Source organism: Diabrotica undecimpunctata, chromosome 10, assembly GCF_040954645.1.
Source record: "Diabrotica undecimpunctata isolate CICGRU chromosome 10, icDiaUnde3, whole genome shotgun sequence".
Taxonomy (NCBI): domain Eukaryota; kingdom Metazoa; phylum Arthropoda; class Insecta; order Coleoptera; family Chrysomelidae; genus Diabrotica; species Diabrotica undecimpunctata.
Genome location: NC_092812.1, coordinates 68,689,519 through 68,713,211, shown reverse-complemented (window position 1 = coordinate 68,713,211; position 23,693 = coordinate 68,689,519). Strand labels below are relative to the sequence as shown.

At 33.4% G+C, this 23,693-nt stretch overlaps 1 protein-coding gene across 12 annotated transcripts in view; it reads right to left on the bottom strand.

Annotated features, from left to right (window-relative positions):
• Ca-alpha1D (Ca[2+]-channel protein alpha[[1]] subunit D) overlaps positions 1-23,693 on the bottom strand; it is a 960,824-nt gene that overhangs the window by 471,643 nt on the left and 465,488 nt on the right. For all 12 annotated transcript variants that reach the window (XM_072546534.1, XM_072546531.1, XM_072546539.1 and 9 more), the window contains exon 2: positions 13,031-13,322. In XM_072546534.1, coding sequence (XP_072402635.1) covers positions 13,031-13,212 — 182 coding nt within the window. In that variant the 5' untranslated portion in view covers positions 13,213-13,322. The remainder of the gene's footprint in view (positions 1-13,030; positions 13,323-23,693) is intronic.

The window sequence follows — 23,693 nt, the reverse complement described above, 5'->3', positions numbered from 1 at the left end:
TTCAGATGTAAGTAGGTATATCTTTTTAGTAAACATGCATTTCTATATAGAATATTCAATTGATTTGTGCGTAACCCTTTTCTCCTTTTGCAGGAAGAAACCTACTAGTTTTTTGGTTTAAGGGAATGGCCAAAAAAGGAATACCCGTTGAACCAAGACAACTAATTGATGCTGTTCAAGAAGTAATAAAAAAAGATCGACGACCAAGTTCATTTACTCAAGGAAGACCTGGAAGAAAGTGGCTAGATCTTTTTTTTAAGCGACATGCAAGTATTTCACTACGTAAACCTGAAGCTCTTGGTTTAGGAAGAGGGTTGTTAACTGAACATGCAATTCGTGAATGTCATCAGAACTTGGAAACTTATATAATAGAAGAAACTGGAAATAGCGATCTGCTAAAAGATCCTTCCAGAATTCTCAATGGAGATGAATCAGGTTTTGCAACTATCCCTCTCAACTAACCAGGAACCTCTTTACTTATGGGTCCTAAAGGATTTAAAGATATGTATCTTTAAGGTAGTGATAAGGAATGTATTGAATGATAACATTTACACGTAGTAGAAATATGGCAACTCCTTGCATCATTTATTCCAATGAAAGGATACCTGAAGAAATTAGCAGAAACGTAAATCCTAGCTGGCCATTAGGCAGATCTAAAAGTGGATGGATGACTTCACAAGTGTTTTATGAATATGTTACAAACAGTTTGTTGCTTTACCTAAAGGAAAGAATTATCACATTTCCAGTTTTATAGTCGATGGACACAGATCGCACATAAGCTTTGAAGTTGCTACTTTTTGTAAGGAAAATGGTATCATCTTGTTCTCATTGCTACCCAATGCCACTCATATTTTACAACCAGCAGACGTTTTAGTATTTCGTCCTATTAAAGTTTCTTGAAAGAAACTTGTTTCAGATTGACTGAATAAGACTGGAGCTAGGGCTGTCACACAAGCTAATTTCGCACCATTAATTGAAACTGTTTTACAAGCAGCAAACAAAGACGTTTTGAAGAATGGTTTGAAGAAATGTGGATTCTTCCCGTTTGACAATGAAAATATTGATTATAGTAACTGTTTGAGTCACAAAAGTAAAACAGTTGACAAACCATGCCAATTTAATACTGAACATTTACTGTTCCAAGAGTCAATGCTCCCTTCTTCACGTGTTCGTCAGTTCCGAAGCAGTGGAGAAAAATGGAATGGTGATAAGTCGGCCAAAGAGTTATTTCATGCTTGGTACAAAGTCTTTTAGCGATGATAAGGAGTCAGATTATCATACAAAAGGCTAAAATTCAGAAATCACCCCAACTTAAAATGAACATAATGAATTAAGTATCGCCCAGGTGAATTCCGAACCACCTTTTAATGAAAATGAACGGACTACTAGTATCCAGACTTGAAGAAGATAAACAACAAAGTAAAGAAAATATTCCATAGTCAACCTCTAAATCAGAGTCGTTCACTACAAGAAAATCTGGTAGGTCCATTCAAACAGGGGTAAGTCCTGCCTTTGCCGACTGTGTTACTTGGCCAACACAATCACCAGTTAATAGAGGAGGAAGAAGTAGAAGAAGTATCAAGGTTCCACATGCAGTAGGTGCTGGAGCTTGGGTTGAATACTGGAAAAAAAGATGAAGACAAAATATAAAAAGAACAAAAGAAAAAGAAAGACTTAAAAAGAAAACCGAAAAAAAAAAGAGTTAAAAAAAAGAAAGGCAGCAATACAAGTAACGGATAGAGAAAAAAATATGAAGCAAAGAAGTAAGCTATTAGAAGAGAATCATCATCATCATCTGAAGAGAAAGATGAATTTATGGACACTCAATACAATTTATTGGACAATGCAGAATTTTCCGACCTTCTACAATCGAGACCTCCCTCTCCAAACTTTGATTTGATAAAATTTCCTACGGAAGGTGGAGACAAAGAAGTATATTATATAGGTCAAGTTTTAAAAATAAAGTAAAGGAGAACGAAGAAATTGAAATTTCTTGTTTAAAAAAAAGTCACAAATGTGAAAACAAATTCTTCTTCCCCAATGTTCCCGATAAAGCGGTAATTGAAAAAGGTCAAGTTGTATACATATTATAACCAACTCTGATAAGTGGTACGAAGCGTCAACAGCCAACTGTTACATTTGAAGTAAATCTCAAGAACTATAATGTTCGGTAGAAAAGTATACTTACAGTGTAAAATTGACAACAGTTCTGTAATGAATTATTTTATAAATTTCGTATAAAAGAACGTTTCACGTGGTCGAATATTGGTACATAAGTGGTCGAAAACTGGAAAAAGTGGTCGGTTATTGGTGAATTTGTCAAATAATTTTTAATAATTAAAAAACATAGGTTACGTCAAAAATACGTTATTAATAATATTAAATGTATTTTTAAAATACACAATAAATGCTAATAAATGCTAAAAATTTTACGTTCAAAAACTAATGATTTTATATTAATTTTTTAATTTCAAAAATCCTAATTTGGTCGGAAATTGGTAGTTTCACCCTATTGTTTATTATAAACCTTTTATAAATGATGTTTAAATAAAACTTTTGTGATTCATGGTATACAGCCAACTACAGGAATTTCTTTTTACTTGTGGATTTCATTTTTTTTGCTTTTAGAAAACATCGAACATTAGTATCTTACAGTGGGTCGTGAAGAATATTCATATAAACCTGAAATTATTCTTCATTATTATAAAACGAAAAACGACTTGGATTTAAAAGATTAATATCAAAAAAATTAGTACCATGACCATAGGTAGAAATAATTAAGTAAATTAAATACTTATATGTTATCTACTCAAAGATATTTCGGACCATGAGGCTAAATTATAGAGTAGAGTAGAACAAGCCCAAAGTGCTTTTTTCAAACTTCGGAAGTTTCTAACTGATCGTTAACTGGTCTTCGTATTGAGATACAAGATGCTTAAGTGTTAACTTATGTTTGTTCTATTGTAAGGAATGGAAATATGAACATTAAAGGCCCGATCCATTGACAACTTTGGAACTTCTAGAATGTGGTGTCTACGTTAAATGCACAGAACATGTCATTTAGTGATGAAATGGAAATGAACTGTTCCATAGAGCCTGCTTCAGAGAGAGAATTTTTTGAATATATAGATAGTAAGAGGAAATAGAAGCGCAAGGTCGTAGAAGATAAAGGGCGATGGTGGATGAGGCGAAGACTCACCCCGAGTCAAGAAAGTAGAAAGAAGATAAAAAGTAAGAGGACTACTTACTTAGGGCATATACCACAGGGAAAACGATACCCTGGTTATCAAATAATACTAGAAGACAAGATATAGAGTCAAAGAAATCTATGACATAAAAGATATCTCTCCCTAACAATGCACAAGAATCTTGTCTAATATTTCACATAACAAGACAAGGAATGGTGGACGCTTACATACCTTAAAAAGAAGAAGAATATCATTATTATCACTTCATCACTTAAAAACGATTTGCAACGACATACTATAGCAACGACTATTGGAAATGTTTTGGAGCCAAGAATTGTTTCGTATTCCTATTCTCTTTTTTCATACACCTTGCCCTGAAGAACAAGTTGTAACAAGCTATATCTCTGCTAGGTCCTCATAATATATGCCACGTATTCGCCTGTACCGCCACATCTCCAAAGCTTCAAGCTTTTTTAAAGAATCGTCAGAAAGTGTTCACGAATCTACTGCGTACAACAAGGTAGAAAAAAACATAATTGATTGTTGATTGTTGTGTCCCTGTCTTTTAGCATTGAATCAACAACCCTTAGCTGTAGATTAAACAGCTTATTATGGTCAGTGATTAAATAACACGCCTCATCTCTCAGGTCAAAGTGTCAATCTCAACAGATTAGAATGATTGGATTTCCAAATCACACACCATTTAGTAGGAGTGGACAAATATTCAGATTAAGCTTGAGTTGATTTCTAATCATTATTTCCGGTCAGGTGTGTACCATTAACGACTTCTATATTACTACTATGATTGTATGATTTATAGATATAGTTTATATTAAAGATAAGAAAGGAGTTATTCGGTGCAAAAGCAGTATAAAAACAAATCTGGAATATGAAACGAAGGCCGAATACATCTTGGAGAAATATCGCTGTTATTATTAGAGATATTGCGAACTGAAGTACTAACGGGAAAACTTCAGGAAAAAAGTTTGAGAATAAAGAACCCCGGTAGTGATTAAATAATGTTGAAGAAAAAAAAAAGGAAAAGAAAGGCTGTATAAAAGGTGGCAAGAAAATATATTGGACACAGATCTTCAAAACTATAAGAAAGCGAAAGTAGCAGTATCGAAAACTAAAGCAGAAGCGTATACAAATCTATACCATCAACTTCAAACCAGGGAAAGTGAAACGAAAATATGTAAAAAACCAAACATAGAGCAAAGAAAGAAAAATATTTTAATAAGACAAGATGTATTTGAACAGCCACAACCCTACTGACTCATCACGTGGTAAGATTTGTACTGTGACTACCAACGTTCCCCAAACCCGAGATGTATGCATGGCATAGGGAGAAAACTGTTGCCTAAGTGATATACCAGAGAGCTGACAAATTTTGAGAAATTAAAGCCTTGGGATAGCTCGTGCTTGGCAAAATTACATTGCAAATGTAATTACAAATTAAACTTACATTAACTTGTTGATAAAACCTACGTTACATAATTGTATGCTAGCTAATCGTTGTTTTTTTTTTTGACTAAAATCGCTCTCGTTTTCCGTGAAAACTGCGTTTTGTACTTTTTTTTTATGGATTATTATAAGTGAGTCCCTCTTCAAGGTCAAGCAGTAATCTGACACCATTCTAATATCCCTTACTCCTCGATAATGTCTCTTTATCTTCGTCATGTCTTGATGGAATCTTTCTCCCTGTTCCTCGCTGACAGCTCCAAGATTTTCGGGAAAAGTCAATGTGGGAATCCAGAATCTAGTTTTTTGTCATTTTCGACGATGTTGGCCACAATTTCTGAGTTTTAAGACTTTTTCAGGACAAGGAATCCCTTGTAGACAAGGAAACCGTCTATGACTTCTACGAAAGAACTCCGTGCTTCAGCTTCATCTTGGTCATTGTATTCTAGAACAATCTGTCCGATTTTAAGGTTCGAATTTAAGAGCCTACAAAAATTCTTTCTTTATGTTAAGAAAGTGCAGGAAATTTGTGGCATAGGTGTTTAGAGCAGTCACCTTGTTTATTTAAAGTTTTGACAAGCTGCTTCATAAATCCTAACTTTATGTGAAGGGGAGTCAAAATAACTAATTTTGGATATTATTTTAAGGTCTCCACAAAGTTGTCAATAATATTCGCTATACTTTATTTTATTGAGCAACTACTCAAGATTCACATACATTTCTTCAAGATACACAGAGTGAGCAACAAGTACCGAGGTATAAGTATTACCATTGTGCAACAAGAAACCCTTTAGACTTTTCTTAGAAGAATCAATATTATTACAATACACTAGTCAACCTTCTTGAGAGAAATATTCCACGAACACATTTTCAAAATGCCTATATAACGAAAATGTGGTTCCTGAAGCTAACAGATTTTTATTTTTCAGTCGTGATCCTTCTCTGGAAGATTTGTGCAGCATCCTTCGATAGAGCCAAGTCTTTCACCAAGTTATTTAGTTCAACTTGGATAAACTATTGAGGTTAGTCTATATCAGGATTTAGTTCGTCTTCTTCGGTTATTTCGTTTGAACTTCCATCTGATGATGCTGTTGTATGGTGTAAAGAAAAGGTGGAGGAATCGAAATTCCTCGTCTATGAGGTACATAAGATGCTGAATTTTATCAGCAAAAAACCAACCAGATGTAACATAGAAATTAAAGGCATCAGTATTGAACGAGTAATCGAAATAAAATACCTAAGAATTACACTGTCTAGCTATGGAGACCTGGACAAAAAAGGGAGAGATCAAGTACAAAAAGCAAATCGACTGTCACGATGCCTTAATAACACTATATGGCGATACACACATTAACCCTTAAATGCCCGTGATATGAAATAACCATAAATGCCCATGTGGGGTCTCCTAGGGACCCCACTAAAATTTTCAATTTAGTAACGTCATTTAGCACTGACTAAAAGGAAAACACGGTTAAAAATAATTTTAAGCATATTTGAATAATTTTTATTTATTTTTCATACAAAATTAACGGCTTTTCTAGAAACAAATTATTTTGTTTATACATAATATATACATATATATACATATATATATACATATATACATTTTGTTTATACATGTAATATACATACAATAGTTTTTTCTTCTTTTCTGTGCACCTGGCATATAAATTTTTTGCAAAAAGAGCAAACGGTATTCACTTTTCTGTCACAGTTTCGTGGACACTGGTAACAACGAGCACGTTTCTTAGCTGAATGGACGGATTGAGTTGCAACTTCGGTAGTTGGGTTTACCATTGGTATGCCACAATCTTTTAGAGCAGATTTTACATAGGCTTTATGTTTTATATATTTCGCTCTTTTTTCCATGTTGTTTCGAGCAAGCTCAGCCCCTAATTGTAACAGGAAAATACGTCTTCGTGAAAAATTATTTTTCTTCCAATCAGGATTTTTTTCAATGTATAAAATATAGGCATTTAGTGCACATATGTCTATAATATTCATAAAGAGCCTGAATGGCCAACGAGCAGTTCTTCTTTTACAGGAATATTCCCTAATCAGTTTGTCGGCATTATCAACACCACCCTTGGTATTATTATAGTCTAAAATCATCAAGGGTTTGTTTTGAGAGTCTTGACAAATTATATCACTATCGTGTTAACTTGAAAGGAGATGTACCATCCTGTGTATTTTAGGTATGTACGAAACCATAGCTAATTCTTTAGTAAAAGCAAATATTGACGACTCCGCAGGTCTTTTTGTCAAACTTAGTTGTGGTGGTGTATCAGGTTTATTTTTGCGGACGGTCCCAAGTAAAGTAAGGTTTTTAGATAAAAGATATTGAGCAAGAGGAACACTGGTAAAAAAGTTGTCAGTTGTAATTCCTCTCCAACTGCCATGATATGGTTCCACCAGATCTTTCACAACACGAAATCCCTGATTTTTCTCTATTCTACCACCTGTTCCTTCCGCTCCACCCTGGTCACTTTGTCATCAAACCTCAAGAAACTCGATAATTCTTCAAATCGGTTCCTAGCGAATGCGGCTGTAAAAAGTGACCGGCGTATTGAGGTGTCTGTAGACCATATCTCTCGTGTCGATTCTTTCCCACACCTTAAAGCACCAGCTTTGATAAGTGCTCCTAAAAAGCTATCCAGTTCATTGTTGGTAAGTACCGTCCACTCTTTTTTGTTATTCGGATGTTTTTCGTTCCACTCTTGATAACGCCTAACAGCTTCTTCATTAGTATGAAGGCATATGACATTCTTCATCTCTTCGGTCAAAAATAAATTGAAATAGTCTAAAAACGTGTTGGAATTTTTACTATAGTTTGTTAAGCCTGGATGTACATTTATAATATTTTTTTGTTGCCTCTTGGATCTCACGAAAGGTAGGCTATTCCACTGCATTCCAGATTTGGATGTATATGTTGGACCACTAACCTCACTAATATTATCGTCCACTTCGGTAGGTTCTGCATCTGATTCCTCGTCACTGTTGACTTCTAAATTGTCCTCAGTTTCCGAAACATTTTCCTCAAAAACATCTTGCTCTTCGCTATCTGATTCGTCGGTAATCTCCTAGTCGAAATCGGAGTCTGATATCCCTCCTTCTATATTTCGGATAATTTTTTCATGTTCTTGGTCGCTTATTGTCATTTTCATTCTCTTACGGTCCATTTTTCAATGTAAACTGACGAAAAATGTTAAAAATAATAAAAATATTCTGGTGCCTCTAAATGCCCAATCGGGGTCACAGCGAGACCCCACTTATCTAAATCTCTCTTACAGATCACTGCACCTCACGAATGTTCGTGGTATGTGGTATACTAACAGAAAACGTAGGAGACACGTCCACACAAATACCTGATTGCGCGGTTGCCAAATGTTTCAAATAAAGATATTATAGCCAAAAATGTATGTCTGGAGTCCCATAGTGACCCCGATTGGGCATTTAAGGGTTAACACTGAGATGAAGTCAAGAATTTATAAAGCCAGTATAAAACCAATAATGACATATGCCTCAGAAACAAGACGCCACACAGCCACAACGCACGGCCACACAGCTACTGGAAACGGCAGAGATGAGAGTACTGAGAAGAATTACAGGAAATACGCTTTGATATCGAAAGAAAAGGTGTGCACGTACGTAGAAAACGTACAGTGTATAAATTAATGGACATAAAGTACAAAAAAAAATAAATAACCTCTTAAGCAGAATGGAAGAGACTCGTGTCGTTAAAATAGCAAGAGATAAGTCACCAATCGGCAGAAGAAGTATCGGACGACCGCGTAAAAGATGGAGTGACAACCTTCCATAGAGGTATTAATCCGCCAATGAACAAGCAGAATTGCTTATAAAGAGAATTTTATGTTTATTTTTCGTATTGAAACAGTTGACAGAACAGTACCAAAAGCAATAGTTGTTTCCATGGGTTTTTGGTTCCCTCCATATCATAGGAATGCCGATGCTTGATGCCGTCAAGTTCACGGCAGTGGCAGTGTTACCATTGAAATGAAATAACCATAACAATATACTAAAATATTTTCTATCGATGCATCAAGTAGAAAAGAAATAATTTTAATACAATTTACGAAATATCAATATGATACTTCTTTGCTCTACTACAAAATATCTCACAAGGTTTTTTTAATTTTTTGAAAAATCTTGACATGATTTGCTTAAACCAAATTCATATTCAGAATCAACGTGACCATATTAGCTAAGGACACTTATTAAATTCAAAACACCAAAAATCATGTCTTCCTGTGGTCTGTGAGTCTCTGAGTCTAAAATGAGATCGATGTAGAATTGACCAGACTACACTAGAAGCCCTATTGCCAACTTCATCGTGCTTTAGGTGGACGAATATTGTTCTGAAGCTATTGAGAACGATTTCCCAAGTGAAAATCGAAACGTCAAAATAAGCTTATTTTAAACCTATATTGTTGCTTATTACCAACGAAAATAGTAATTATTTGTTTTTTTGATGGCACGCTATATACATTATATGAGGCTATCAGCGCAAAAGTGGTGTAACCCACATTTTTTGCAAAATGCTGTTTTGTTGTAAAATACATTCGTTACATTATGATCTTCAATACAACAGTAGTGTAAGCCACCTTTTAATATCGATCAACGGATGGCGCTAAAAAAATCTATTTTTGCACGGGTCATATTAAGCAAAACTATAGAGCAAGAGTGGTGTAACCTCGTTACACCACTCAACTTAACGTCAACTGGAAATATTCAAAAGCTTTTACGCACTGGCCAATTTTGACACTCAGAATTCATTACTGTTCTCATTAGTTACAGTGGCAAACAAATGCAAAACTTATACAGAAAGAGTCGGATCAAGAAGGCAAAAAACACACATTTACTATCTATTGGGCAATGACGGTGTTGGAAATCAAGTATGTAAAAAATTCTTTCTAAGAACATTTCAAGTTTCCGATGGACGTGTTACTAGGTCGACAAAATTCTGTAAACAAAATACCATACAATAAGATTGCAGAGGTAAAAGAATACATTGGCAGGTTTCCAGTCTATGAACCTCATTATACGAGACACAAAAGTGTGAATAGGAGATTTCTTGCTCCAGATCTGAGCCTTGGACGAATGTATTCTCTTTATAAAGATACTACACATGAACCTGTCTCATCTTTCATTTTCAGTAAAACTTTCAATGAATGTTTTAACCTACGCTTTCATGCACTCATCAGTGACTCTTGCAAAAAATGTGATCTCTTTAATAACAAAATTAAATGTGCTGAAAATGAACAGCTAAAACAAGAATTGCAACGTGAACAAGAGTTACACCAGAGAAAATCAGACAGATCTAGACAGGGATTAAAAGATGATACCACTCTGGCAAAATCATCAACTAATGTCAGTGTAATAACTTTTGACTTGATGAAAATCCTACCTACCCCTGTGTTAAGTACTGGAATAGTATACTACAAACGACAGCTATGGACTTTTTGCTTTGGTATTCACAACATGGGGACAGATGATGCCTACATGTTTGTTTGGAACGAGTCGGAAGCCTCACGAGGATCGCAAGAAGTAGGATCTTGCTTGATGTATTTTTTTTTTAAATTTTGTGACTACTAAAAAAGTAATCATGTAGGTACTCCGATCAGTGTGGGGGGCAAAATAGAAACATTAAGTTGTCATTGATTTGCCAGTAAGTGGTATCTAATTCGGAGTTTACTATTGAAGAAATAGATCATAAATTTTTGGTCAGTGGACACTCATACCTACCCTGTGACCAAGATTTTGGCCTAATAGAAAAAAAATAAAAAATTCTTTAAGGAAATGTATGTACCATATAACTGGATAGAAGTAATTAAAACGGTTCGAAAAAAAAACCATTCAAAGTTATACAACTGACTGCAAGTGATTTTTTCTCTTCCAAATTACTAGAAAAAAATAAAACTAATCGAAAAATTTCAGTTGGTAAAACCAAAGTGGAGTGGTTGAAAATTCAGTGGTTAAAATTCCATAAACTTCATCAATTTTCAATCTTCTACAAATACTCAAATAATGAAGAAGTCCTCTTTGAAGAAGTCAGTGTGAAGAAGAGTCAATCAGAAACTGTAGTACAACTAGATGCTTTGGAAAAACCAACTATTGCTGAAAAAAAGAAAAAAGACCTTCTTGAATTGTTACAGTTCATCCCGCCAGTATATCATACTTTCTATAATAGCCTTAATAGTTTCAACACAGTCCAAGATAAAGTGTTTCATTATGAGTCAGTCGAAGAATTACCATAACTATGTACTATTTGCATTGTTTCCTAATAAAACTTGTGCTCATGTGGTGTAACCTATTTATTATTTCACATACAACCAAAATATGATACGTGCAAAAGTGGTGTAACCCACATTTTGTTTTCTAATTATTAGCTTAATTAACACAAAACTATACAATTAGTGTAGATTCTAAAGTATTATTCATAAATCAAAAACAAAACAATTAAAATAATGTTTACAAAAAAATTATATTAAAAATCAGTTTACCCAAATTTTGATTCCTTATTATCTTTAAGTAAGTAGTCTGGGGTTACACCACTTTTGCGCTAATAGCTTCATATGTACTACACGTCTCACGTCGTTTCATTTGATGTGTCATATGATAGGATTCGATTAGTTGTTTATTTTAACCTGAGTCAGAGGTCTTTTTCAGCTCAGTATAACAAATTTACTATTATCATCCATACTACCATGTGATATCTAGGATGTCGCTATAGGTTTATTGATAAACAAGATGCTATGCAGTGCCCTTTTGGCTCTCGCCTTGTTTATTTTTTCTATCTTGATATATTCGTTATATTCTTCCCTCTTATTTGCTATGTTTCATGTTAGGATTCGATCAGTTGTTTATTTTGTACTTAGCCAGAGGCATTTTTTAAGTCAAAAAATCAAAATGTGTCATAGTAAATATATTTTTATCCATAGTGCTCTATGATATTTTGTATGTCGCTATACGTTCATTAATAATAAAGATACTGTATAGTGCCCTTTTTGGTAGTCACCTTGTTTGTTTCTTCTATCTTAATATATTCGTTATATCCTCCCTCTTCATTTAACCATCAATCATAACAATAGCAACCTAGATAACATGTAATGCCCTTTTGGCAATGCCGCCATGTTTGTTTTTCAGTCTTAACATATTCACATCTACATCTACAAGCCTTACTAGACCGAGTGAGAACTGTGAGTGTAACATACGGACTAGACCTTAATATTAAGAAAACTATATTCATGGTTGTCAGACGTGCAAATTTAGATCTCGGGGCACTAATGGCAGGTAGCGAAGAGAATTCTCTTACCTCGGAACTACCCTCAACTCACAATGGGACTACGCTCAAGAGATTAGATCCAGAATTGAAATGGCACGGACTACATTTATCAAGTTGAGGTCCTTGCTGTGCGTCAGTGATCTCAGTTTGGGGACCAAGATGCGGATAGTGAGGTGCTACATTCTTCCAGTGTTACTGTATGGAGTTGAAGCCTGGACACTGACGCAAGTCACTGAAAAGCGGATTGAAGCCTTCGAGATGTGGATCTACAGGAGAATACTAAAAATATCGTGTGTGGACCATGTCACCAACGTTGAGGTCCTACATCATGACAAAAGAAAAAGAAGTGCTTAATTTAGTGAAACAACGTAAGCTTGGGTACCTCGGCCACGTGATGGTAAAGAAAAACCTTCGACAATGGTTTGGGATGACCTCCGCGGAGCTGTTTCGCAGAGAAGTCAACAAAATCATGATAGGGTTGATGATCGCCAACATCCGGACCAGATAAGTCAAAATGACCCGTTTTTGAATCAAAATGACCCCTATTTACGCAGAAAATGCGGGAAAAAAAATTATTTTACGGCAGTTCTCTTCCAAATTATTTAATGGAATTCTTATTTTATTCCATTCTTTTAATTTATCAAATCAATAATTTATAGCTCTTTAATTTTGTAATAAATGATATATACTAAACTTTTCTAAGGTTGTAAATTCTGTTATAAATGTGTGAATTTTAAGGATATTAGTATCATGTTTTATCTTTACTTTTATTTAAAACAGTCAAGAAAATACTGAATAATTAAATAAAATGCAAGTTCAGGGAAATCTATATGCCTTATAAATAATAAAATAGCGAGTAATTTAAGTTTATTAGTAACTACATAGTAAACAATTATATAAGGAATATAAAATACTTTTTGTATTTACCAAAAAACGTGAATATTAGTTTGTGAATTTCTGTACATCACTTGGAGATAAATTTAGTGTATGCGTGTATTTGAAATAAACAACTTCTAATTGAATAAACAGTTTTTAATGGATATAATATGTATGATTCTGTATTGAGTAAAAAGGATACTTCCATTCAACGACGTCAATGCATAGTTTTCTTAGGGGGTTCTTGAGATTGAGGCAAAAGAGGGCACGTTGCGGACGATCCGGGGGCGCCTTGCCGCCACGTCGGACGGGTCGTTTGGGGGCCGTCGGCGTCCGAGCTGCTACTTGTCCCGGGCTCGTAACGCCCGCCCCCACGGTACTCATCGCAGTGGCGGTCGCACTAATGGGGCCTTGCCATGCACACCCCCCTCTTTCAGCAGGTTGCACGGACCAAAAACGATTCGCAGATGATTCTCGAAGTTCATACTGCAGCCCTGAAACAATAAAATATAATTAATACACTATTAAAGACATATTATCTGTTATTAATTAGTATACGGCACACAGATAAAATTATTTTATTTTTAAGGATCTTTTCCAAAATAAAGATTTCTCTTATTTATTTAAAGATTTATTTAATCCCATTGGATGTATCCAAGACAAAAATATTAAATTCCCGAAACAAAGGATGCCAAAATACAAATGAGGAAGTAGCTTAACCACGTCTGATATTTGTCCAACTTCCAGAATTCTATTTAACAAATCTGTTAGCAAACTTGTTCCTCTCTTTCCTAAAGCTGTCCATACTTCCGCAGGTTTATCATCTAGTCCAGTGTTTCCCAAAGTGGGGGTCGCGACCCCCTGGGGGGTCGCCATGAGGTACTAGGGGGGTCGCCGAACATTTCCAAAATAAGACAAAAGCACCACTTTGTTAGATCATGTATTTTTATTTTAACAACGCCGTAAATAGAAATTAACAATTAGTTATCAGACGAAATATAAAACTAAATATTAAAGTCCCTAAAAATAAAAGAGTAAAACAAAGTCAAATATTATAATCTTAATGAGAGCTATGCGCCTGTTTCTGTGAAACTAATCTTTCAAATCTAGGCTGTGTATTTGAGACACACACAATTATATCATTTTCAAGTACGAGACGATTTCTAACTCTTGTTTTAATGGCAGTCATAGACGAGAAACTTAACTCACACAAATATGATGTTACAAATGGAACCAAACATTTTACAGCTTCCTCGCCAACTGGGGGTATTCCTGCATCTTTTCGGTCCAAAATTGGTCCGAGTTCTGGGAAAAAAATTGGAGCTTCAACATTCCATCACTTGATATTTCAATAAGTTTTTCTTTCATAATCCACAAGGAAACAAAGTTCCTGTATACTAAATTTGGCTGTATACCATATATTAAAAAATTTTGAATAAAATCCTTTATAAAAAGGTATATAAAAAACCCAGTTGGGCTATGTTGCATTGACAAAACGTTTTCGGAATAAATATTCCATCATCAGTGTCTAGTTAATACATGGATGTAGCCACTAAATATGTGGGTAAAAACCCTTTAAAAATTATTAAATAAGATTTGATTTACATTATGTCTCATTTACAGTTAAGATGTTAAAGTTACCGTTGGATTGGTAACATGGCGATATATGACTCTACATTAGTTGCGAGTCCTGAGACGGTATGTCTACGAGGACTTTGTCAAAGCAACAAAGCAGTTGCTTTGACAAAGTCTCAACGAAGAAAATGTTTTGGGTGTGTTTTGTGTTTTATTGGCACTAGTTTTCACACTGGCCAGTCAATTTCATAATAATTTTTTTAGACTATAACTTATCACTAACTCAGGGGAGTACTGTGTAGTGTCTGTCTTAAGTAAATGTCTTGTTACTTTAGTAAAGTCGACTTTATTGACTTTACAAAGAGACGCTAATTGTATCTGAACGTCTGAGGTCCCTTCGACTTCATTGTCTTTACAAAGAGACGCTAAAATTGTATCTGAACGTCTGAGGTCCCTTCGGTGAGTACCGATTTACTCATTTTAAAAGGTTCATATTTATTCATGTTGACTTGTTATGTTTAAGTTTTCCGTTTCATGTCTGAAAAAGTTGGCAAAAAATGGGAAATATTCTTTATTAATAATTTTACGAAAAAAAATTATTCTTCATTAGAGGTTATGCATCACATAGAAATCATTAACAAATAATCTTATAAAATATTAAGTGGTAGATAGGAAAAATCAAAATTATTAATTAATACTGAAGAGAAAAGTGATTTTAAATTTAGATATGCAAGAAAATGTAATTTTAAAATGTTTGTAGCTATTAAAAATTATGTCCAAGTTTAGATTCATGGCCTTCTAATAATTAAATAATACATTTAAAGTAAAAAGTAGATAAAAAAATACTTTTGCATTTGTTGATTTTGTATATTGAATAAGGTAAATTAGAAATAAAATTAAAAATTAATGCACCTACTGATACATCATTAAAAGGCCATGAATCTAAATTTAAAAATAATTTTTAAATCCTACAACCAAATTAAAATAACATTTTATGCTGCACCTAAATTTAAAAGCACTTCACTTTTAAGCATAAATCAATATTTTTGATTTTCGGTGTATACCACTTAAACTTTTATAAATTTGATTATTGATTATTGATTTCTATGAAATGCAGAAATGTTTATGAAGAATAGTTTTTTTCAGAAATTAATAATAAAGAAATTTCCCATTTGTTGCCAACTTTTTCAGACATACTTTATACCTTACTATCAATTAAAACACTTCTTTCCTTACATGAAGTATAAAATATAATCATATTTAGCTATATGTATATATCTACATTAATTCATTTTAATTTTCACTTCACCATTTTATTATTTCACTTGCAATTTTTTTAACAAATCAAAAATTGTTTATGACTTTCAAAATTTGGATATATTTAATAAAGAATCGAGACAGAAAATATAATAATTAATTAATTCTAATACTCCATCAGTTTATATATTTTTTCCCTTAATTATCTAGATATTTATTTAAATTAAATATGTAATGTAAATGACAAATAAAATATAAAATTCGTTAAGCCGGCCCTTTTTACTATTTACCTGAAGAGGCAAATCCCTTTATGGCTTTGACTTTATCAGCGGGATACTTTTAAATTCTGCATAAGTCAGTTCTTATAATTGTGAATGAAGTATACATCGAGTTTGATTTGGAAGAAGTCATTTTAAAATTTATTCACCCTTTGTACACATTTCTAATTCAGTTGCTATATTCTGATCTAAGGATAACAATGTCTTCCACTAAATGAAAGTTTTTAAATTTGGAAAAAAAAATATCGGTGAAAGAAGCATCTGAAAAAAATAATTAGAGTATTTGAAATTGGCTAAAAAGTTTCAAATAGGAAAAACTCAAGTTGGTGACATTTTAAAGAAAAAGGCCGGTTTAAACAAGTGGTATAGTTAAAGTGAATGTTCAATAAAAACAGAGTATTAAAATTGAAGGTGTTGCTATCGATACTATAATGTACGATTGGTTTTGTATAGTGAGAAGTAATAACATTCCATTATGTCAAATTTATTTGGTGGCTATTTACCTACCCTGAGGGGAAATACAGAGTGATACACAATGGAATCAACAGCGACGCATCTGACATACTTACGTATTATTTTGCGCAAATTTAAATGGGAAAAAAAAACTTTGGTGATTGGAAAAAGTAAAAGTCCGACCGATACTACAACAAGTAGAGATATTATGACAGATTGACTTCGCAAATTTGACAGAAAAATACAACGTCAAAAAATAAAAATTCTCTTATTCCTGGACAATGCAACATTCCATCCAGATATTCAGTGATCTAACATATCGGAAATATTTTTACCACCTCATTGTCAACCGTTAGACCAAGGAATAATTAAAAACCTTAAATCCCTGTATAAAAAGTTTTGATGAGAAGAATTATATCATCTATAGAATGTTTTTTATCAACGGCTGTACTGGAGAAGTCCGTAACGATTGCTAACGCCTTAATTTGGATTGTGGCAGCATAGAGAGACGTTTTAACCAAAACAATTGAAAAGTGTTTCATTAGGTGCGGTTTTCTAAAATCGATAGTAATGGAGAAGAAATTATGTAAAATCTGGAACTACAAGACCTAGAAGATGATTTACCATTGGCAATCGTTGGTGAAAGTCATAGAGTTGAAAATTTTTTGAACTACCTAGAAATTAAAGCAGCCCTATTGACGGAAAATCCTGAAGTAAGCCAAGCTAGTTGTGTTAGTGTATTAAAAAAAAACAAACAGGTTTCCAATATTTCCGACGATGAGAGTGACAATAAACTAGAACTTACTACAACTGTAAGTAATTAAAACCATGCTTACCTAAAATTAAGAGACTTATATTTTATATCTAAAAGTGATGCAAGAGTAAGTCAAAAAATATCTGAAGTAAGATTCTAAATAATGTTGAGTCAGAAATTGTGGAAAATAATGTTAATTAATAAATAAATATATAATAAATTGTAAAACAAACTAAAATTGATGATTTTTTTAGAAGTACTACTACATTTTTTACATTAGTATTTTATTTGTTTTATTTGTGTATTAATGCTTATGTAAATATGGACGAAAATGTATAATTAAAGATTAAGCAAATCGAAACCTCTTTTTGATTTCAATTGATTAAGCGATAACGGACCCCGTTGGTGTCCGTTATGGAGAAGTTTCTATCTTCGTTTCACTATCTCTAATATCAACTTGATCGTATAAATTTATTTGTTTGACCGTTGTTGTTGCTGTTTCCGAGTACCGTCTTCATTTAATAATGGTTGGTAACAATTAAATTTTAGTAACTAAATATATGTTTATTTTAATATTTGAGAAAATGAAATGAAATTAAAATAGAATGGGCCGTTGGTGCGCCAATATAGCAAACAATAAAATGTACTTTGATGCACCAACGTAAAAAAATATGTGAATGTAATAAAATAGACCAAGTGACATTTAAGGAAGGATTCTTCTAATTTGCATGCCATTGAAAGACGTAAAGAAGAATGAATGTCGAAGGAAGATAGGAAACAGCTAAATGGATGGTGTATAATGAAATTAGAAAATTGCACTAAATAATGTTTCGGCGCCAGGAAAGTATCAACCAGTTGCTATCAACAAGTCCTCACAGACACTTTGTCTAAGGACTAGCAACCTCAGTGAAGTCTTATGTTGCTGCCATGTAATCAATTTCTATTGTAAGTTAAATATCCTAATTTTTAATTATCAAAAATGTAACTCAAAGTTTTTCATATAATATTTAAAGGGTTTTTACCCATTTATTTAGTAGCTTATACAAGCAGAACTACTAAAACTAATGGACGACGAATCAATAGCAATAATCGCAAAGATATTCAACAACATATACAACTCTAGAGAAATACCAACAGAATAGCTGAAATCTGAGTTTATTGCACTTCCAAAAAAAAAACAGGATACAAAAAATACGAAGATGACCGCACTATAAACCTCATGAGTCATCTCCTAAAATTGTTCCTAAAGATAATTCATAAGAGAATCTACAAGCTGTGTGAAAGTTAAATTTCCCCCAACCAGTTCGGGTTCACAAATGCTGTTAGTACTAGAGAGGCTTTGTTCTCAGTACAAGTCTTATTCCAGAGATGCAGAGACATCAATTGCCACGTAAATGCATGTCTGGTTGATGACGAGAAAGCGTTTGATCAAGTACAGCACACCAAGATGATGCAAATACTAAAAGAAACAGGAATTAATAACCAAGATCTGAAAATAATTAGAAATCTTTACTGGAATCAGACAGAAAATCTCAAAGTTGACGGTGAACACACTGACTATGTGAAATTCATGCGTGGAATGAGGCAAGGCTGTATTTTATCTCCTCTAATCTTCAATCTATACTCTGAAAAAATATTTATGGAAGCTTTGCACGAAACTGAAAAAGGTATTCTATTAAATAGTTACCGGCTAAACAACATTAAATATGCAGATGACACCATAGTATTTGCGGACAACTTAGAAGACCTACAAGTTCTTATGAACAAAATCACGTATTACAGTCAAGAATATGGACTCAATATAAACGTTAAGAAGACAAAGCTTATGATAATTAGCAAAAAAAGGATAACAGAAGGTCAACTCTACGTCAACCAATCCCCTGTAGAAAGAGTGACGCACTAGAACTACCTCGGCACCATAATAAATGAAGAATGGACCAACAACCAGGAGATTAGAGCACGCATCGGAAAAGCTAAATCGGGGCCTTCTTCAAGAGTCACAACCTCTCTCTTGATACAAAAGTAAGACTGGTGCGATGCTACGTCTTCTCTGTCCTTTTTATGGTGTTGAATCATGGACCTTAAACGAAGATATGTGCAGAAAACTGGAAGCATTTAAGATGTGGCTATATCGGAGAATGCTTAAGATCCCGTGGACTAACCGAGTCACAAATCCGGAGGTCCGGACAAGAATGAATAAGAACCGAGAGGTACTGACCACCATCAAATCTCGAATGTTACAGTTCTTTGGACATATTATGCGAAATTAATCCAGATATGCTCTCCTTCAAGCCATCCTGCAAGGAAAAATATTCGGAAAAAGAGGTCCAGGAAGAAGAAGAACATCTTGGTTAAAGAACCTCAGAATCTGGTTCAATACAACATCTGTGCAGCTTTTCCGCGCTGCTGAAGATAAGATACAGATTGCCATAAACATTCGTAACGGATATGCACATCAAGAAGAAGACATTTAGTAGCTTTAAACATGTACATCTAGATAGCACTAATGATGGAACAGTTATTCCGAAAACGTTCTGTGATGTAGCCCGATAGGGTTTTTATTATTATACCTTTTATAAAGGAATTTTTAAATAAATTTGTTCTGATACATGGTATACAACCAACTAAGGAAATTTAATTTCCTTGTTGATTTTTTTATGATTTCCTTATTAAAGTTGTATAATTGCTTGTTATTAAATCATCTGTTATTCCTCCTGTAATTCCTTATCCGGTTTTGTCTTTATTCGTGCAGACGTATTTTCCTTAAACTTCCCATAATCCTATATTATTGACATATTATTATAATTCAATACACGTAATTCCCAGATTGATGATAAATTCTCACTTACTGGGTAAGTATAATTTATATTATAAAGAACTACATATACATATATTAAACATACATAATTAATAAAAGCTGTTATTCGTTTAAATTGAACGGGAATAAACATTTTTTCCCTCCTGGATACCTTTTAAGTAAATATAAAAATAATTCAATAAATCAATAAGTTAAAGTAACTTTAATGGATTTCAATTTTACTTATCATTACTGGTTATGGTTATGGGTAATGCATTAGTGGATTAGGAAATAAACTTCACGAGACATGTAAGAAAAAATTGGTAAAGTTTATAAATATATATATTTTATATATATGTATATATATATATATATATATATATATATATATATATATATATATATATATATATATATATATATATGAATATGTATGTATATATAGAGAAAAGAAATTTAATCTTTGCAGATAAGTTAAATAGTAAACTCTTAAATATTGGGGAAATCTGCAAGAAAGACTCTAATGAGTATCAATTGTTTCGCCGAACGTTTTCGCCAAAGAGAATTAATTTGGCTTCTTCAGGGCTGAAAGAGAATAAATTATAATTAGCTACCATATATTATCTATTAAAACATTATTGATCTTACCGTAACTTAGAATTGTAGAGTTAGAATATTAAAAAACTTTGCTAGTAAGATAGTGGTGTTTTTTGTTACTATGTGCAAAAAAAGTTTTTTTAAGGTTTGAAATTTATGGTAGCTTTGAACTTAACACGCAAAGGTATACCCAAGGTTAATCGAAAAACCCAATGTAACTACTTTTAAAAGGAGGTAATTCTTTGAATTGTCGGCAATAACTAAATTTTTGATTTTTAGAAAGTTTAAAAGTGAGGTTCTGTTTTAGCCAGAACGCAAGCGCTGACAAATTCAGTAGTTCTTATGAATCTTTATGTCGTTAAGGTTCATTGGTAATTTTGTTATTTTGTTGTTTACAAAGTATTTTGACATTAGCAAAATCGATACTGTGTTTTGTTTAGTTGAGATGGCATGTTGTGCAAGAGTACAAGAAGGTTTAGTAATTCTAATGTCGCTTTTATGGGACGTTAGTCGACCTTAAAGAAAGCAACTGGTCTGGCTGATGTAGCAGGAGTTATCTACACAGGATATATGGTAAACGAGATTCATTATTCCATCTTCGCTTGTCCATTGCTGGACATAGATCTCCCTCATGATTTTCCATCTGTTTTTATCTTATGCCTCTTGCATCCAATTCCTATGGAAACGTTTAGATCATCAGTCCAACGTGTTGGTGGACGACCTCTGCTTCGATATGCATCATCTCTTGGTCTCCATTCCAGTATCCGCTTTGTCCATTTGTTATTTTTCATGCGAGCCACGTGACTTGCCCAGCTCCACTTTACCGTTTCTATTCTCTCTACAGCATCAGCCACTCCTGATCTTCATCATAGCTGGCGGTTTGGGATACTATGTCATAGTGAAACGCCCAACAAAGCACGCTCCATCGCTCTTTGAACCACACGTATCTTTTTCACTATTCTCCTTGTCGTAGTCAACGTTCCGCTTCGTAAGTCACACTGGTAAAACACACTGATTAAAGGTTTTTCTTTTAAGATATATTGATATATCGGACGATTGGAAAATGTAGTTAAAACTTGCCGAAGACTGCCCAAGTCAGTCTTATACGACAGAGAAGCTCAACTGTTTGGTTATCTTTTCCTATGCGTATTTTGGGACCTAAGTATTTATAGGCCATTACCTGGTCTATGGATCTTGTTCCTACGTATATACAGGGTGTTTCAAAAAAAGGTAACCCCGTCTCTAGGTTGAGTAAAAAACTGAAAAATAATTGGGGTTTGCTTAGTAAAAAATTTTTGTAACGCCATCCGTTTTCAAGATACAGGGCGTTGAAGAAAAAAAAATTTACGCATTTTTTACGATTTTGCCGAAACTACTGGCAACATTGTAATGAAATTTTATACCAATATGTTTTGGAAGCTGATACATCCTATGAATTTGTTTTTATATCTAATTCTCATAGAGGACGCTAGTTACACGGATCGTACTAAGTATTAGTCAATATAACTTTTTTAATAGTATAATTATTAATCAAAATTTCAAGTAAACTTAAACATCATTCAATTTTACACGAAAAAGGTACTCTTGGTAAAACTCTATACTGTGTACGGTTTTCGGAATATTTTGATTTGAAAAGTATGAAGTAATAATTGATGCTGGTAGTAATGATAAAGTTCTAATAGGTATACCAACCAAATAAAATAAATTCTGGTAGACCAAGAACAACAAGAACAATTAATAAAAAAAATAATATTTTAAATTTACTTGATCAAGATTCAACATTTAGCGTAAGGAATATAGCAAGACAAACAAATACTTCTTCTTCAAGTACTTGGCGGATACTGAAAGAATAGCAATTACATCCTCATCATTACAGACAAGTCCAAGAGCTCTTGCCAGATGATCTACCGATTAGAGTGGATTTTTGTGAAACATTGCAACAAAGGACAGCCCACAATCCAATTTTTTTAAAATACATTCTTTTTACGGACGAGGCCACATTTACGCGACAAGGTATGTTTAACTCCCATAATGCACACTACTGGTGTGATGAGAATCCACGAGTCAAAAGGGTATGCAGTCAAAAGGGTATAATGTTTGGGCAGCAACTTTAGGTAACAAATTAATAGGTTATCATATTCTACCTGGAAATTTAAATGATGATATGTATCTTGATTTTTTAAACAATTCCTTATTAGAGATATTAGAAGATTTAATCTTTATTTTTTATGCACGATGGAACTCCACCACACTTTGATAGAAGGTGTCGTAATTGGTTGAGTAATCATTTTCCGAATCGATGGATTGGTAGAGGTGCAGAAGCTCCGATTCATTGGCCTCCTCGGTCATGCGATTTTAACCCTTTGGACTACGCAGTTTAGTCGTATATTAAGGAAAAAGTCTATGCTACAGAGGTAAATTCACGCCAAGAATAAGGAAGAAAGAATTCAACGTCAATTTAATGACATCATAGCTGATCCCTTATCGTTTAGAAGGTTAATGGAATCTTTAGAAAAAAGAATAGACTTGTGTATTCGCGAAAACGGAGGGCATTTTGAACATTTTATACCAGCATCAATTATTACTTCATAATTTTCAAATCAAAATATTTTTAAAACGGTACACAGTATCGAGTTTTACCAAGAGTACCTTTTTCGTGTAAAATAGAATGATGTTTAAGTTTACTTGAAATTTTGATTAATAATTATACTCTTAAAAAAGTTATGTTGACTAATACTTAGTACGATCCGTGTAACTAGCGCCCTCTATGAGAATCAGATATAAAAACAAATTCATGGGATTTATCAGCTTCCAAAACATATTTGTATAAAATTTCATTACAATGTTGCCAGTAGTTTCGGCAAAATCGTAAAAAATGCGTAATTTTTTTTTCTTTAACGCCCTGTATTTTGAAAACGGATGGCGTTACAAAAATTTTTTACTAAGCAAACCCCAATTATTTTTCAGTTTTTTACCTAACCTAGAGAGAGCTACCTTTTTTTGAAACACCCTGTATTTTTGCTTACTACAAAATTTTTCATCATCTGGGTTTTAGATATTTTTATTTTTAATCTTCCTTCCAACGAGAAAAGGTAGAGCTGATTTAAAAGTTGTTTGACCTCATTTATCCTATCAGTTATTAGCATAATATAAT